General features: G+C 39.8%; 1 protein-coding gene and 1 non-coding gene across 11 annotated transcripts in view; both read right to left on the bottom strand.

The window, feature by feature from the left end:
* Mdm4 (MDM4 regulator of p53) overlaps positions 1 to 18,243 on the bottom strand; it is a 46,230-nt gene that overhangs the window by 16,267 nt on the left and 11,720 nt on the right. For 9 of the 10 annotated variants that reach the window (XR_778125.2, XM_010613018.3, XM_010613019.3 and 6 more), the window contains 4 exons: positions 7,626 to 7,738; positions 4,914 to 4,988; positions 2,422 to 2,555; positions 691 to 746 (listed from right to left, as the gene is read on the bottom strand). Coding sequence is in view for 9 of the 10 variants with exons in the window: in XM_010613018.3 (XP_010611320.1) it covers positions 691 to 746; positions 2,422 to 2,555; positions 4,914 to 4,988; positions 7,626 to 7,703 (343 nt within the window). In the remaining variant the exon portion in view is untranslated. Of the gene's footprint in view, positions 1 to 690; positions 747 to 2,421; positions 2,556 to 2,800; positions 2,979 to 4,913; positions 4,989 to 7,625; positions 7,739 to 18,243 lie in introns of those variants that run through there. The other variant, XM_010613024.3, reaches the window with a different exon arrangement.
* On the bottom strand, positions 10,028 to 10,131 carry LOC117285654. Its single transcript, XR_004516723.1, has one exon. It is a non-coding gene; the product is annotated as a U6 spliceosomal RNA (small nuclear RNA).

Here is an 18,243-nt window from a genome sequence, read left to right as displayed (position 1 = left end):
TTGCATCTTGATTTGAAGAAGTTAAAAATAAAAGTTTTTGGGCCGGGGATTTAGCTCAGCGGTTCGGTGGCCTGCCTTGCAAGTGCAAGGACCGGAGTTCAATCCCCAGTACCAAAAAACAAAGTTTTTTAAAAACACTTTTTAGATAACTAGGGAAAACAAAACAAACCATACACTGGCTTATCAAAGAGGATTATGGAGGGCCGGGGATGCAGCTTAGTGGTACTGCACCTGCCTGGCAAACTCAAGGTCCTGAATTTGATCGTGGGTAAAAAAAAAAAAAAAAAAAAAAAGTATTATGGAACTATTGTTAATGTTATTAACTGTCTAGGTATATTTATGATGCTACTGCTATGTTTGTTTGGTTTTAATTAATTTTCTTGGTACTGCTATGTTTGAAGGAAAAAAGGCCTTACTTGCTAGAAACTTTTAAGTTACATCTAGATAAAGCAAATACAACAAAATGTCAACAACTGCTAGCTCTAGAAAGTAGATATCTTTCTATGCTCAGAAGGTTTGAAATTTTTCACGGTGAAAAGCCAAAAAAAGGTGTAATGTCTTATTAGACAGGTACTCTGTATGCCCAGCCACACCAAAGACAGCATTTCCATCTCGATCCTCCTTGCTTCCTTATCACTTGCCCTCTTGAACTCAAAACTGTGATACAGACGGAAGGAATATGTGACGTACCTGTAGCAGCAGTGGCTAAAGTGACAAGATTCTTTCTTAACATATCATAGAGAGGGCTGTTAAAGAAACACAACAAAAAATTAACTCCAAATCCCATTCTCAAGATATTAGTGGTTTCCTACTAAATATTAAATGTATTTCTGGTATGCTCTCAACTTTATTAGGTATAGAGAGACAAAATCTTCTTCCCAGATTTTTTTTCAGTACTGAAGATACAACACACAGGTGCTTTACCACTGAGCTACATCCCTAGCTCTTTTAATATTTTGACACAAGATCTTGTTAAGTTGCCCAAACTGGCCTCAAACTTGCAATCCTCGTCTCAGCCACCAGAGTAGCTGGGATTACAGATATGCGCCACCACATCCAACCCCAAAATGGTGGGGAGGGGATTTGAGACAGGGTTTCACTATGTAGTTCAGGCTGACCTTGAACCCACTACGTAGCCCACCTGGCCCTGAACTTGGAGCAATCCTCCTGCCTCAGGCTCCTGGTTCAAAACATTTTTCTTAATTATTTAAGCATTAATATTTAAGCATTATTTAATGCCCAGATTCTTGAGGCTATACTGCTCCATTAAAGAGCTTATCAATATATACATTTTAAGGGTTGGGGATTTAGCTCAGTAGTTCCGCCACCAGCCTCGCAAGCGCAAGGTACAGAGTTTGATCCCCGGTACCAAAAACAAACAAACATACATTTTTTTTAGTATATGTGCTGCTGAAGCAAGCACAACAAACATATACATTTTTTTTATTTCATTAGTAACAGTAACCCAAGTGGGTAGACTGCTTTTGAAAATAACCCCTTCCTTCTAGGAGGGAGGTTTAACATTCAACATTTTAACTGAAGAACGCAAGTGGAAGGGAGTCTTAACAACATAAAACAAATGAGCTGAGAAGAGAACAGTTGTTACTAAGCTAGAAAGAGAAAGAACACTGCTTCTCAATTACTTCAATTATTCAACTACTTTGTCTAGACAAACTAATGACCACACACCCCATGCAACTAGAGAAAGTCACACTTGGGTCAGAATAGCTCTACTATGATTTTTTTTTTTTTTTTTTGAGACAGAATTTCAATACATAGTTCAAGCTGGTCTTGAACTACATAGCCCAGGATGGCCTCAAACTCTCAGTGAGCCTCCTGCCTCAGCCTTCTGAGTGCTGGTATTACAGGTGCCACAATGCCCAGTTTCAGTTATTCTTATGAGGCTCAGCATCAACCTCAAACTGCTCTTCAACTCTACATTTCTCTAATCTATTCACTTTTCCCGCTCTCTAACAACTGCTTCACAAAATCCTAACCAAGCAACATTAAGCTCCCTCCTACTCACACTTTTACATACGATGTTTAACATGAAGCACCCCTTCAACTAAACCCCTCAATCCACTCATTCCTTCAGCTCTTGGAAATTTCACTTCCTCACACTCTGAAATTCCCACACACTACTTACTTGCACCTCTTGTACAGCACTGATCACAGTGTGCTTGTACCATGTAGTAGCATGACTATCTGAGTGAGACAGGAAGAGCATCTGCTGTCTCACAACTTCTGCGCTCCGGGACACCAGACTGTTCACTACTGTATTCCCAGTGCCTCGCTGGCTACTCTAATAGATGCAGGTCATTATTTGCTGACTAAAGGAACTGTGAATAATCAAAATAGCACAGAGATGAAGTAGGCAGGTAAAAACACTCAAAGAGATACACAATCTGTCACTCTTTTTACCTTGGATCTTTCACGGAGAAGCTCTGACGTCCTAACAGTTCTCCCAAAAGATCGCCACCACAATACACCATATGCTGCTCCCGCGGATCATAAAGCTGCTTCACCATTATATACTGGCCAAGATAGTGCATTACCTACGTGGAAACAAGACACCAAGAAACGATCTGTCCAACGGCTACCACGCCACAGGTTACTCGTTAGGAAGCAGGTAAGGTAGTTTGCTAGAGAAAGTGAAGGGTCAGTCACACAACAAATCACTAGGTGCACCCACTCATCTTTGCGGCCATCCACAGACCCAACTTTTTAGCCCAGAAATGAACAATGTAACAATGGAAAAAAGTAATGAATTTATGTAGTATACCCTTAAATTTTTTCTTACCAGTTCAAATGAAGGAGTCTGTTCTATTACCAGAAGTAATAAACTTTAAATTTGCCTGGGCCAAAAAAGTACTTTCCATGTCCAGGGGCACAAAACCAGGCTTTTGATGTATATCCACTTATTTCTTTTTGGCAAATGTACAATGGTTAATAAGCCATCAGCACTGTATGTGCACAAAAGAGAATTTATGTATTCAATAAGTAAATACTTAAGTCTATTTGGCCTTCACTGTAGAATTCAAAAAATGTAAGGGAACACAGGTTAAGTTCACAATTCAAACTTTAAAATGCAGATGAAGCACTTTATATAACCTTTTTTATGTCATCTAGGTTATTCCTTTTGCCAACAGACTTGGGTAGATTTATGATAAACAAAATTAATGAAATCAATTGAAAAGAAACGTTTTTCTAAACCTAGGAGACTAAAACCATTTCCTTATTTAATGATTAAGTTCTTATCTCAGATCACACAAGCAGACCAAAACAGCTATCTTTATCATTAGGCCCACCTTCTTAGGAATTACTAAATATCCTATAAAGAACTGCTCTAATAGGAGTTCCACTATACTGGAACAGTGATACTTCTAGTCGTACCCCTAAACATATCCCATATTAATGACTTAAGCTGAACTCTCACATCTAATCAGCTCAGGAAAATAAGTTGGAAAAAAGCATACTACCTGAAGAAACAGGAGGAAATTCTTTATACCCTTCCAAGTTCCAGAAAAAAATAAGTCAGCTCCAACTATTTAAAACAGAATCTTCTAAAACACTATTCTAAATTTGTACATAATACTACTATTCTCACTGTATCAAACTGCTCCAATGTACATAATGAAAACTATTTTTTTAAAAAATCAAATTCCCCTTTGCGGTTCTAAAAGAACTCATCCTGTAAGCAAAGGCAAACTCTGCTATGCAAATGAAGGAAATGGCACAATTCATCCTAATACTTAATAGTATCCATAAGCTATACTTTAGTAAAACTTCAGATAAATCTTATGTATAGCATTAGAATTTACACTCCAAAATGGTACACTCAATTTAAAATAAAGGGGGCTGACCTTTTTTTTCCTCCTTCCATACTTTTTCCCTTCATCCTATCCCTTCTTGCTACAATCCCATGATCTTCAGTAAATGTAGATACTTACAGTAAGGGGGGCAGGATACTAACGATATAGTTCAGTGGTAGAGCACTTGCCTAAGGTGCACAAATCCCTGGGTTCCATCCCTAGCACCTCAAAAATATAAAATAAATGATGGGAATATGGGTATTCTTTTTAAAAAATGTGAAATGTGTCCAGACTTACTTCCTTGAGAGGCATAATGGTTTGGGAGTGATAGGTATTGATAAGTATGAAATGTTTCATTTAAAGAAAAAAAAATGGGAAAAAAATACTTTTGTTTCCTCTGTTCATGAAGGACTAGCTATCTACCCTACTGAATTCAAACAGTTCCAAGAAATTAACATTTACTGTCGAGTCTTTTCCACTTAAGGAATTAATTTGTTTTTGTTTTCGTTTTTAAAAAAAAAACTTCTGGGCCAGGAATTTAGCTCAGTGGTTCCGCCACATGCTTTGCAAGTGTAAGGTCCTGAGTTCAAGCACCAGTACAAAAATAAAATTAAAAATAAAAATAAAATTAAAAAAAAACTTCATAAGCTAAATAAGTTATTTAAATGCATAAAAATTTAAAATAACTGACAGTGTGCAGAAGAGACATAGTTATAATGCAACATCACTGCATCAAATTCCTGGCTGGATGCATATCTTGTAATCGGTATCATTTGTAAACAGCACATTTTGCTTTTTAACTCTGAGATCAATGAACTCATTGTTAATCTTACATTTATAAGGCACTTCAAAAGGAGCTCTAAAGGAAATATGAGGTTCAATTTAGCATTACCATCCAGAACAGAACAAAAATTGCCCCATAAAACCCTAGCAGTAGAACTGATTTCAGAACTATGTATTTTGTCTTCTACTTTTTTTTTTTGGTACCAGGAATTGAACTCAGGTCCTTGAGCTTGCAAGGCAGGCCACCGAACCACTGAGCTAAATCCCTGGCCCCTTGTCTTCTACTTCTTAACACTGAGAATTTCTTTGATGTCTTACCTCTTTAACAGTGAATATTTCACCTTGTGCACCTGCTGCCTGCAAAATCTTCAAAAGTGGCAGTTTTGGTCGTACCTGACACAACATAGAAAATAAATCTGCAATTTACTTTCCAATTAGATTGGTTTCTGAAGCCCACAAGCATTCCTTAAATGCTTAAAAAAAAATAAGAAATACTTATTACTTGATATAGCACAATCTTCCAATGTATAAACAGTACAATCACACCTACCAGGATGGCTATAATTTTTTTTTTTTTTTTTTTTTTTTTTTTAAGAAAATAAGTGTTGGGACCAGGGATTTAGCTCAGTAGCACCATGCCTACCTGGCAAGTACAAGGTCCTGAATTCAATCCCCAGTAGTGGTGAGTAAAGAAAATAAGTGTTACTGGGCATGATGGCACATGCCTGTAATCCCAGGATTCTGAGAGGCTAAGGTAGAAGGATCACAAAAAACTGAAAGCCCGGTGAAAATTAAGTTTCTGTACACCAATGTTTACAGCAGCACTATTCCCAAACATCCCAAAAGATAGAAGCAACCAAAATGTCTGTATCAGTGAATGGATGGATAAACAAAATGTGGTATATCCATCTTTACCATACTTTGACTCTGACTATAGAGTTTATGGACTCTTTAGCCACATAAACCTGGATGCTTTTGTTCTATTTTCAGACATTTGTATTATAAAATTAACACTAGTAAAGAAAAACCAAAACAAGGAAAAACAAAGCCAGCCATTTACTGCCCTACCATCCTAAAACCACACACTAATTTGATTTATTTTACCATATTTGATTATATGCTTGATAGTTAACTGGCACTCATCATAGACTTTTGTATCATGCATTTTCTCACGCTTTTCAGAATACAGACACTCCTTGTTTAAAGACCAAGTTCCAGTCTTGCTACTGGGTTGACAACTGACCAAAGAAGGAAGTTAACAGTAAGTGCAACAGGAAAACCAAGTGAAAGAAAATCTTTCACTTTCTACTGAGGACAAAAAATGGCACAGACATAAGCTCTCCAGGTGTTATCAAAGTATATCTAAAATGGTGGTGGCCAAAGGTACTGGAGCTTTGAATAAGAAGTGTCAGTTTCAACAATGAGCCAGCAGTGGCAGCAAAGAACAAAAAGAGGCAGCTTTGAGTGTGGGACAAGAGATGTACATGGGTCCCCAGAGTGTCCCCGCATAACCCTACATACAGCTGCAATTCAACTGTCTGCAGATAAGAAAGGTCTAGAACAACTACCCTATATTTCTGAACAATAAAAATTATTCTACCTGGGAAACTTTTAACTCTTAGAAAACTTATGGAATGGAGACCAGATAACCCCAGGTCTAAGATAAAAGGCCAGGTAAGCTGATGGTTCTCACAAACAACTCTTGGGAGGTTTAGATGTCACCTTTAAATTCCAGCAGAATAAATCCATCGGTGAGTCTATGATGGACTATGGTAGAATTAGATTCTGTTATGGCCAAACCAAAAGATACCAGCAAACTTGGATGACCCTGCAATTTTGAAGATCGCCCTTGTACCATTGTGTCTGAGGGCAGCAAAGGGGTACAAATGTGGTACTACAGTCTGGAGCCTGTCCCACTCTATCTCAGGAGCCCCAAGGCAGACAGGGTGGAACTCTGGAAACCCACACAGAATACTTCACACTATCTGAACTGGCTGGCAGCATCCATTCCTGAGCACCTAAGATGAGCGTTTATCCAGGCATCCTCAGGAGCCCACAAGTGAGCATTGCTGCCGCCTCAACCCAGACTAACAATGCAGCCAGAGTCGGCTCAGGATTGCTGCACTCTTCCATGCTGGCCCTGTAGTATAGTTTTGTTTTTATACAGTCAAACTCCTCTCTCTCTTTCTCTTACAACATCCTGTTTCATCTTAAGACCTCTCTCGGGGCCAGGGATTTAGCTCAGTGGTTCTGCTATCTGCCTAACAAGCACAAGGTCCCGAGTTCAATCCCCAGTACAAATACATACATACATACATACATTTAAAAAAGCCCTCTCTCATTCTAAAGTTCACAAGTGTTTTATACATTTTTCTCCCAATACGTATTTTATTTTTACATTTAAATCCCAAATTTAAGTCAGGCATGGTAGTGCATGCCAGTAATCCCAGCACTCGGGAGTCTGAGGCAGGAGGATCACTGCGAGTTCGAGACCAGCCTGGGCTACATAGTGAGCTCCGATAAATAAATAAATAAATCCCAAATTTAAGTTTTACATTTAAATCCCAAATCCACTTGGGATTTGATTTTCTACAAGATCCTCCAGCACTCAGGAAGCAGAGGCAGGATTGCCACAAGTTTGAGACCAAGCTGGACTACACAGTGAGTTCGGAGTCAGCCTGAACTACATACCAAAACCGTCTCAAAAACCCAAAACCAAAAAATAAGATAAAATTTTGAGGTAGAGTCTGGATAAATCACTCACACGGAGCTCAAATTCATTCTTCTTGCCACACCCTTTCAGAGTGCTGGGATTACAGGCATTTGCCACCATGGGAATTTAAATTTAAATTATAAACTTACAATTCTAACAAACTGATTTTTAAAAAGAACAAAGTACAGCCAAACGAAAAAGGAAACAAATTCACGTAACCTGGCCACAAATTCTCTACTATCCATGGCTAACATGAAACACACTGTCAGTTTTCTTACAAATTTATAGAAAAACAGGAATGCCCAATAAGGATCTACCTGATTGATTCGCTCCGGAGAGATCCTGTGAGCACTCTCAGATGTTGAGCACTGGGCAGAGGTGGAATATGATGTCATGTTGGCAGTGAAAATACTTCAGTCTGTTGATAAAACTAAAAGAAAAAAATATATATAATCTCTTCTAAATAGACAACTGCCTTTAGCATTTATAAAGCAGTCAACAAGGAAAAAAAAAAGCAAAAACATGTAACAGAGCATTCTACACCCATGCTGAAGTTCTCCATAGTATCACTTTCTAGTTTAGAAAAACTCACAAAAACCTGGAGAGCTTAAATAACCATTTACTCCTCCCTCTGGTGAGGCCTGAAACAGCAACAGGTTTGGGCATGCTCCAACCTCACACCGATGTTAATGAGTAAAGTGTTGCAGCTCAAAGTCACATTTACATCCTTCCTACTTCCCCCTGGCTACCAATGAGGCAGTATCCACTATCTCCTCCTCTGGGTGGTGCTCAAGAACACGCTCTAGAAGACTGCAGAGCTGGAGAATTATCTAGCGATAGCGAAGGGAAAAGTCCATGAGCACTCAAGTAAAACCTCCACTAGGCAACATGTCAGAACTTGTCTTGTCAAGTCGCCACAAAAAAGTGAGAGTCAGCATTCCCAATACCAGTTAATGTGGCTTTTCAAAGGAACAAACCTAAAAGAGCAGGTCAACCAGAAGCCTATAAAATGAGATTAAACCAAGACAGATGGATTGGGGGAAAAGATGCAGCATGAACTGAAACAAAGCTCCAACGTTTTCACTCTTATTTTTTCTCCTAAAAAACACATATAAATGGAAGGAAAACAACATTTTCAAGTACACTTGAGTTTGCCTCTCAGTCTTTCTTAACAGGTGACATGCAACTACCAGTCATAAGAATGTGACTTACACTACGTCAGAGAAAGGATGACAGGGGCCTAGAAAAACCCACACACTCTGGCTGAAGCTAACAAGATCCCTTCCTCTTCTAAAACTTATCTGCTACAGAAAAGTATATAAATTTCTCCCTGTCCCATCACATTCCCTTGCTACAAAACAGGAAGTCAAAACAATAAAAGTACAACTTGAAAGCTGGCTTTCTTTTTTTTTTTTTGGAGACAGGGTCTCACTATGCAGCTCAGGATGGCCTCACACTCACCATGTAGCCCAGACTCACCTCCAACTCAAGAGATCCTCCTGTCTCAAGCTCCCAGGCCCTAGGGTTACAGAGCTGCACCATCACATCCAACTGAAGGTGGGTTTAAATGGCATTTCAAACCTTACAAAAATAAAGCCAGTCTTCACCTTAAATCTGCCTCCCAGTCTCAGTAAACAGCAACTCCATCCCTCCAGTTGCTCAAGTCAATAACTCTGACACCATCATTCACCCTTCTTACGTTCCACACCCAGCCCATAAATAATGCTGAAGTTTTATCTTCCAGGAGACATCCAAAACCTAACCCCTTTCCACTACTTCTATTACTACTACACTAATCCAATATAACTTTTTTCCTATTTTTGTGACACTGGGAATTGAATCCAGGTCCTGGCGCATGCTAGCCAATCTCTGCCACTGGTTGTTTTTTTTGTTTTGTTTTGTTTTGTTTTTTGAGGCCGGAGTCTTGCTTAGTTGTCCCATCTAGCATCAAATTTGAGATTTTCCTGCCTCAGTCTCCTGAACAGCTGAGATTACAGGAGTGTCACAACACACATCAGGACACCGCAGAGAACATAAAAATAAACTCAGTTTCTTCTATATTCTCACTCAACAATCAACAAAGAAAACTTCTAACTATGATCTGCAGTCACCTAGAAGTATGACCACCAATTCTTCAGGGGACCTGGGTTGGGTATCCTTTAATTTTTTTGTTTTGTTTTGTTTTTTGAGATGCAGTTCAGGCTGGCTTTGCACTCAGTGATCCTCCTGCCTCAACCTCCCCAGTGCTGGCATTATGCCAGGGAATCTTTTAATTCTACCTGGAGACATTTGATCTCACAGGTGCTGGGGTGTCCCTCGAGACTGCCCCCACTTCCCAACACCATCAGGAAGCCCCAGGCTGTTTTACCGGTGCTTTTGACCAACTTGCTATAAAATCCCCCCCACCTCCTCAGGTTCGATGAATCCGCTAAAGACTCTCAGAACCTGGGGAAACGTTTATGGTTTATTAAAAGGGTGCTTATTAGAGGACAACAGTTCATACCAGATGGAGATGCACATGAGAAGGGGTGTGAAGCTTCAATGCCCTCTTTTTAAAATTAATTTTATTGGTACATTTTAGGTATACAATGTAATGACATTCATCATCGGAGATGTACATACCTTTACATATTTTAGCTCTTATTCTTTTCCATTCCCTGCCCTCCCTTCAACCCCTCCATTCCTCTCTTATTTACGAAGACTTTGTTTCCATTTTTTCAAAAATACGGAACACTGCACAAATTTGCGTGTCATCCTCGCACAGGGGCCATGCTAATCTCTGTATCACTCCAATTATAGTATATGTGCTGCCAAAGCAAGCACTCCATGCCCTCTTTGAGGAAACCATTCTGTGGGCACACTCTCTGGACTTTTTATAGAGGACTCACTCAGCAGGTCTGGCTGGCATTAGGTCAACTTAACCTTCAGGTCCCACACCAGCCAACAGTCACACCATACAAAAAGATGGCACTCTGGAGATCCCAAGGGTTCAGTAACTTTTTTTTTTTACATAGTGAGGCTGGGTTTTAGAGTTGCTAAAACGCACAGGCAGGACTCAAACTTGCAATCCTTCAGCCTGTCCTCCAGACTGCTTGGCATGACAGGCACACGTCCAGCTGTGACCACTCATTTTTCAAAACCCAAGTCCCAAGCAAGCGTCAGTATTCCCCATCTCCTTCCTTGCTTTTTCCTTCACCATCCTTACCAATCAATACACTATACATTTTTAATTATTTATTAAGTTATATAAAAAAAAGCTCAAGCCAGGGATTTAGCTCAGTGGTTCTACTGCCTGCCTGGCAAGTGCAAGGACCCAAGTTTGATCCCCAGTAACAAAAAAAAAAAAGAATAGAAAAGAAAAAGCTCAAAGTGGGTAGATATCTTTAATCTCCCTTTTCTTTAATACATGCCAGTGTTAGTGTTACAGGTAACTTAAATTTCATACTCAGATGTGTTTGCTTGCTGCTGACCAAACCAAAGCCCACTTTTTTTGATACAAAGGAAAAAGAATTTATTCTGGAGAAACCTATTTCGCACAAATCACCATCTCACAGGTGAACAGAGGGCCTTTACAGGGAGGAACAGTGAGGAGAGAACACAATGAAACTCTAGACATGTCCAGGCTTGCACCATTCCTTCCCAAAAGGACCTCTTCCTCCCTCACCTCAGGGAATGAAACTAGACTTGACCTCCGGTCCAGTGCCTGAAGATTCCTCCACCCATCACAGGCTGAGGTGCGGGTGGCAGTTTATGCCCTAGGGCTGAGGACATCTGGAGCAGCCACTGCCTCCAAAGGAAAAACTATTCCCTTTGCAGGGCCTGTTACATTAACAAGTGCAAGGTCGAGTTCAATCCACAGCACCACAAAAATGTACATCTGTTCATGTGCTATGTGATATATATATAATATACATATTCCCAGCACCTAAAGCTGGCAACTTTAGGGCAACATGGCACAGCAATATGGTGGATAATAACAGTAGTAATGGGAGGGGAAGTAAAAAGGATCAAGCTGCAGTATATATGTACCAATTCCCTACAATAGCGTAAAAATTTAAGAATCTTACCAGTATTATTGTAACTCAGGCTGGCCTTGAACTATTTAGTCCAGGTTGGCCTTGAACTCCCAGAGATCCTCCTGCCTCAGCCTCTTGAGTGCTAGGGTCACAGGCCTGTGCTAGCATGCTTGGCTCCCTAACATAACAAATTTTTTTTTAAAGGCTAGGATATTGACTGTTTTGCCATAAAGAAGTTATAAATTTTGAATAATCTGATTTTAATACAATTTAAAATGCTTCAAAATACCACATAACTATAATTTTTATTATGTATCAGTTTAAAAATCAACATAAAAATTTTAAATCATAAAATGCCTTTCTAGGAGCTGGTGATCTGGCTCAGTGGTTCCACTGCCTGCTTCACAAGTGCAAGGGCCCAAGTTCGATCCCCAGTACCAAAAAATAAAATAAAATAAAATGCCTTTCTAGGTTCAGGGATTTAGCTCAGTGGTTCCGTCGCCTGCCTCGCAAGCACAAAGTCCAGGGTTCAGTCCCCAGTACCAAAAATATATTAATTAAATTAAATTAAACTAAATGCCTTTCTTGCACCTATTATCTTTCTTCTTTGGTACCAGGAATCAAGCTCAGCACCTTGTGCTTGCGAGGCTGGCGGTGGAACCACTGAGCTAAATCCCCACTCCCCTTCTTCCTTTTTTGAGACAGGGTCTCCCAGTGCTGACCAAGCTGGTCACACGTTCCTGAGTTCCAGTGATCTTCCCACCCAGCCTCTGAGAGCTTGCAGTATGTTTGCACTAGTACTCCTGGATTGAGATAAATACTTTTGTGTTTTTATCTACGTGAAATTTAAACTCCATTTATGGTTTTCCTACTATTACATCCTTGTACATCTGAAGAAAGCCCACCTTGATCTTTCAGCATTATCACTACTCTTGCGCCAGCATCACTAGCAACTGAACCAGGGAGCACTGAGTTCCAGCCCGCCAGCCTTTTCCACCCTTATTCCGGGTAGGGCTTCACTAGGCTGCCCAGGCTGGGTGGCTGCCATCTACCTGTATATTATCCTGTTTCTGAAATTGTTCACTTAGATTTGCTAATATTTTGTTTTTTAAAATCTGTACTCATGAGCAAAAAGGGTCTCTAAATTGCCATCATCTTTGTCTAGTCTGGATGCTGGTGTTAAGAGGGCCTCACAATGAATTAAGTAGTTCTTATTTTTGTTTTTTAAAAAATTCTACAAAACAAGGATTTCTGGGCTCTAAAAGATTGAAAGATCACTTGTTCAATTATAACCCAAGCCAGACTTGGTGGTGCATACCTATAATCTTAGCTCTCTGGAAGGCTGAGGCAGGAGGGTCACAGATTCAAGCCCAGTCTGAGCAATTAATTTAATGAGACCCTCTCAAAATAAAAACTAAACTTTAGTTGGCTGGGAGTGTAGCTCGGTGTGAAAGCCCTGGGTTCAATCCCCAGGATCAAAAAACCCTTATAATCATAAAAATGTATAACCCATTATTCTCTGTGGGAAGATTTTAAATCATTACTTCATGAATGTTAGATTATGCAAGCCTTTATCTTCCACTGTTCTTGTGTACAGATGCATCTTCCTTTGCATTCAGGATACTTCACTGTATCTTTTTTTTAATTCAATCTTTTTAAAGGCTGTCTACTTCTCCACAGGGGAAAAAAAAAATTGTTAATTTGATCTGAGCTGTTTCTGATATTCACCTACTCTTTTCACCATTTCTATTTTTTCCGAATTTATTCTGGTCATATCCTGATTTCTGAAGCTAGTTTATTCCTTTTTTAAATATTTAAGGCTACAAGTTACTCACCCAGTTTTGTCACTTTGATATGGGGCTCTCACTGTTGCCCAGACTGGTCTCCAACTTGTGGGCTCAAGTGAACCTCTCTCCTCAGCCTCCTAAGTAGCTAGGAATACAGGCTTGTGCCACTGTGCATGTCTTAGAGCTGCTTTTTGATCCAGCTCATTTTTAAATTTTTATACAATTCCTTAAATCTGTGAGTTATACAACTACGCTTACAAGCATGGTGTATTTCTTTTTTGTGTCTGTGATGAACTTCGGATCCAGCTACTGTGTGGGAAGATCCTCCTCTGCACAAAACGCACCCCTGGAATTGTCAAGGTTCCCAACATGGCCTGGCGGGTATCAGTTCCGTAACTAATGTTCACAAACTCTGTGCAGTAGGTTAAACTTGTTGGTAAAAAGTTTCCATATCTTTGCTAATATGTCACCTTGATCTACAATAAGAGATGCAATGGAATCTCCAACCATGGTACCGGGATTGTCCCCTGAGCCAGTGTGGTTCTACCAGTTTTGCTTCACTCATTTTAAGGATTTTTAATCATAGGCATACATGGTTTAAACTGTTGTATTTTCCTGCCAAACTGTCATTGTGTAAAGTGACTGTCCATTCCAAATGAGACCTTCTATCTTGAAGTTTATTTTCTTTACTATCAGTATGATCACGCAAACTTTCTTTTGGCTAGTATTTCCAGGTCTGTCTCTCCCTGACCTTTACTTCCAATGCCTGCATGTCCTCAGCAACTTGGCAAGCCCTTTGTAAAACACGTGTGTCTGGACCTTGAGGACTTAACATATTGATATGTCAATTTTTAACCTTTAACTGTGAGTTTAGTCCATTTATATGACTGGTATATATGGGATCTGTTTCTTGCATTCTAATTTGTCCTACTTTTATTTATGCTTCTTTTTAATACGTACTTACCTTCATTAAAAATTCTGTCTCTGCTAGTAAGAGCTTTACCAGGATATTGTATGAACTTTAAGTTCTGGGATACAGATAATTTGTTTGTTTACCTTAGCCTTTAAGGCAATAAGCCACATAAGGAATCTAATCCCCTTTATTTAACTATCTCTTACGTGGGCTGGACTCTGATACTTTCTTCAACACAGCTGAGTAGCAGTTTCTAAGATCACATTTTCCTGAGAATATGTTTTATCATTCCTAATTAAATGCATGTGTTCAACTATAAAAATGCACTGCCCTTCAATACTCTGAAACACATTTGTCTTCTTAAGTGATGCTGTTAAAAACTAACATCAATTTGATTTTGGTCCTTTGTATGTGATTTGTTCTGAGACTCGACTAGTTTTCTTTTGCTCTGATCAGTCTTGACTATCTTGTGAGGATTCCTGATCTATCATCTTTAGCGCTCTAAGAAACCTTTTAGGGACCAGGATTTAGCTCAGTGGCGCCACCCCTGCCTTACAAGTAAGTGCAGGGTTCTGAGTTCAATCCCCAGAACCAAAAACAAAACAAAACAAAAAAACACTTTTAATATGAGTGCTTTCATTTTTTATTCTAAAAAAGAAAATTATTCTTATTCTAAAACCCCTATGAAATCAGAGTACCTCTGTATCTACTCTTCTGTTTCCTTTGTACTATATTTTTTTTCCTTACTCTAGGTTTTGATTCCTCCATTATATCTATTTTGTAGGAAATCCATTTTTTATCCAACCATTGTACTTTTTATGCATAATATTTGTTTCTCTCAACCCCTGCTTATCTTATTTCAAGTTGCTAATATCTACCCCCATTTCTTTTGGGATGATTATTGGTCTAACTTTAATCTCTTGATCCAACTGTTCTAATATTTCTGTTCCAAAGAAGCCTATATATTGGTTTTCTCTTAAAATATCTGTGCTCTTCAACTGCTTTAATATTTCCTGGTGGAGACCAGCTACACTGACAAGCAAAGTACATGGGGGAAACTCAGGGCCAATCAGCCCCAGGGAACTACAGGAAGGAAGGAAATGAGCACTGAAGTAGAAGCCCCAGGCCACAATCACTCCCCACCCATATAATCACCACCCACATCAGGGCTTCACTGCTTATTCCCCTGGGAAAAGAACTGAAGAGGAGGAGGGGGGAGAGGGAGGGAGCAGAGGAGGAGGAGGAGGAAAAAGAGGAAAATGAAGAAGCGGAAGAGAAAGAACAGGAGGAAGGGGGGAAGGAGGAAGGGGAAGGAAGAGAAGATGGAAGAGGAAGAGGGGAAGAAGGGGAAGAGGAGGAAGAGGGAGGGGGAGGGGAGGAGGAAGAAGATGGGGGAAGAGGAGGGAAGAGGATGATGGGGTAGGAGTGGAAGGAGATGGAATTGTAACAGGGATTTGACCCAAGGATTAAGGGTAAGGAACAGAAATGACTACCTGAAGTAAATCACCATTTGACAGACTTCAGTTATTTTCTCAGCTCCTTCCAAAAATAGGTTTCTTTCTTTCTTTTTTTTTTTTTTTTTTTTTTTTTTTTTTTTTTGTACCAGGGATTGAACTCAGGACCTTGTGATTGCAAGGCAGGCAGTGGCACCACTAAGCTAAATCCCTAGTCAAAAATGGGTTTCTGTAAAGCCCTCATTTATACTTACAGAGAGCTGGGCTAAGACTGTGTACACCGGAGGTGCAAAAAAAGGTAATTCTGCCAGGTGTGATGGCACACACCTGTAATCCCAGCACTCGGGAGGCTGAGGCAGGAGGATGGCTGTGAGTTCCAGACCAGCCTGGGCTACACAGTGAGTTCCAGGTCAGTCTCAACTACATGTGAGACCCTGTCTCAAAAAACAACAACAACAAAAAAAAGGTAATTCCAAGGTAAGGAAGCAGGGAAGAGCCAGAGTAGAATTCCAACAGTTTCTGTCCCCCAGTTTTCCTCTCCCACAGCCACACCTACTTGCTTCCAGCCAGTCCTCTTCCCACCAGTCCAAACCAGCCCCACCACCCGTTTTCTCACAGTATTTTCCCTTTATAGTTCTTTCACAGGGATGATTTTGAGGAAGGGAGCCAGGGGTCATACTAGTTCAGCATCTGGGTACATTGGCCTCTTAGCAGGTCTGAAGAATTTAAACCACAGCATAGGTTTTCTCTCATTAACAACAGGTAGTAAATGTTATGCCATGGGGGAAGGAGGGGCTAATTTAAAGTTCATGGATACTCAGCAGAAGAAATCTATTTTGTTTGCCAGGTAGAGGATGAATGAGAAAGGACAGGCAAGGAGTGCAAGGATTTTAAAATGAGAGAATACTAGGGCTGGGGATTTAGCGCAGTGGTTCTGCCGCTTGCCTTGCAAGCATAAGTACCCGAGTTCCATGCCCGGTACCAAAAAAATAAAAGAGAGAGAGAGAGAATACTACAAAGAATGAACAAAGATACTTATTTGATCGAGGACATACACGGAAATGAAGCCAACTGCCAACCTTTGAATTCAAAGCAAGATGTTGTCCCTTTTCCACTTGGTATAATAAAAACCTTCCTGTTTTCATTTCTAAGTTTAACTATCTACATGACTTAAATTAGCTCTTAACTTGATGTGTGTGCTATTTTCTTGCATCCAACTCTATCCTAGGCTGCCCTGATTACCTACTTACTTATAAACTGCTAAACAAGCTAGATATGGTGGCATACCCCTGTGATCCCAGCACTCAGGAGGCTGAGGCAGGAGGATTGCTATGAATTCAAGGCCAGCCCTAGGTTACATAGTGAGTTCAAGGCCAACCTTAACTACATAGTGAGATCCTTTCTCAAAATAACACCACCACTAAACAATTACAGTATCCCTTTTGAATCTAACAGGAATAGAAAACAAAGGTTTAATAAGTCAAATAACTACCCAAGCCAAAGCTCACCCTTTTCCACTAAAACACCCTGCTAATTTTTTTGTTTGTTTGTTTTTTGAGACAGGATCTCACTCTATACTTGAGCTTGATCTGGAACTCACTGTGCAGCCCAGGCACAGTAATCTCACAGTGATCCTTCTGCCTCAGCCTCCCCAATGCTGGGAGTACAGGCATGGGCCACCACACCTGGCTCCTGCTAGTTAATATTCACTTGCTCAAATGAGAAAGTTAGGAATCATTCTAGTTTTCCCCTTTCCCTCTACTATCACATCCAACACCAACTTGTATATTTTAACTTTTAAATCACTCAAAACTACCTCTTCTTTCCACGTGCATGATCGCTTCCCCAAATCAAAAAGCATTATTCCAAACCAGGCATAGTGGAGCACGCCTGTAATCCCAGCACTTGGGAGGCTGAGCCAGGAGGATCGCCAAGAGTTCAAAGCCAGCCTGAACTACATAGTGAGACCTATCTCAAAAAAGGAAGAGGAAGAGAAAGAAAGAAGAAGGAAGAGGAGGAGGAGGAGGAAGAGGAAGAAGAGGAGGAAGAAAAGGAAGAGGAGGAAGAGGAAGACAAAGAAGAAGAAGAAATTTACCTAACAATAAAAGATACTGATTCATTTAAAGGAAAAAAAAGACCAGGGGGTGAAGGGAGGGCAGGGATATGGGAAAAAAGATGAAGATCTGTCATGTAAAGATACAAGATCCCAATGATGGATGTAAATGTACTGTATACTTAAAACGTACCAATAAACTCAATTAAAAAAATAAAAACAAAGGAAATAAGAACTATCATTAGATATAGGAGAAAGCCAGGTGCAATACTGCACACCTGTAATCTCAGCTACTTAAGAGGCTGAGCCAAAAAGGATCCAAATTGCAGGCCAGCCTGCATATCACAGAAACCCTGTCTAAAAATTTTTAAAAATTTAAAAAGGCTGAGGTTGTAAGTTCCTCAGCAGAACACCTGCCTACCATTGCGAGGCCTGAGATTCAATCCCTAGTACCACATTAAAAAAAAAAGAAAAAATATATCACTTTGATAGATTTTAATTAACTTATTGAATGGCACACAATACATCTAAAATCATATAAAAATTCTATTTGTGTGTATTATACCTTTAAAAAAAACTGGTACTCTTGGAAAATATCCCAGTTACGTTAAAAGAACTGTTATAACTAATAGGCTTGGCTTCCTGGAAATGTACCTTTCCTGCTCACATTAAACACCAAGGATGGGTATAAAGGGTTTAAAAGAATTTGCCT

The sequence above is a fragment of the Fukomys damarensis genome, unplaced genomic scaffold (assembly GCF_012274545.1).
Source record: "Fukomys damarensis isolate Sample0158 unplaced genomic scaffold, DMR_v1.0_HiC HiC_scaffold_11, whole genome shotgun sequence".
Classification (NCBI taxonomy): domain Eukaryota; kingdom Metazoa; phylum Chordata; class Mammalia; order Rodentia; family Bathyergidae; genus Fukomys; species Fukomys damarensis.
This window is presented reverse-complemented; position numbering and strand designations above follow the sequence as displayed.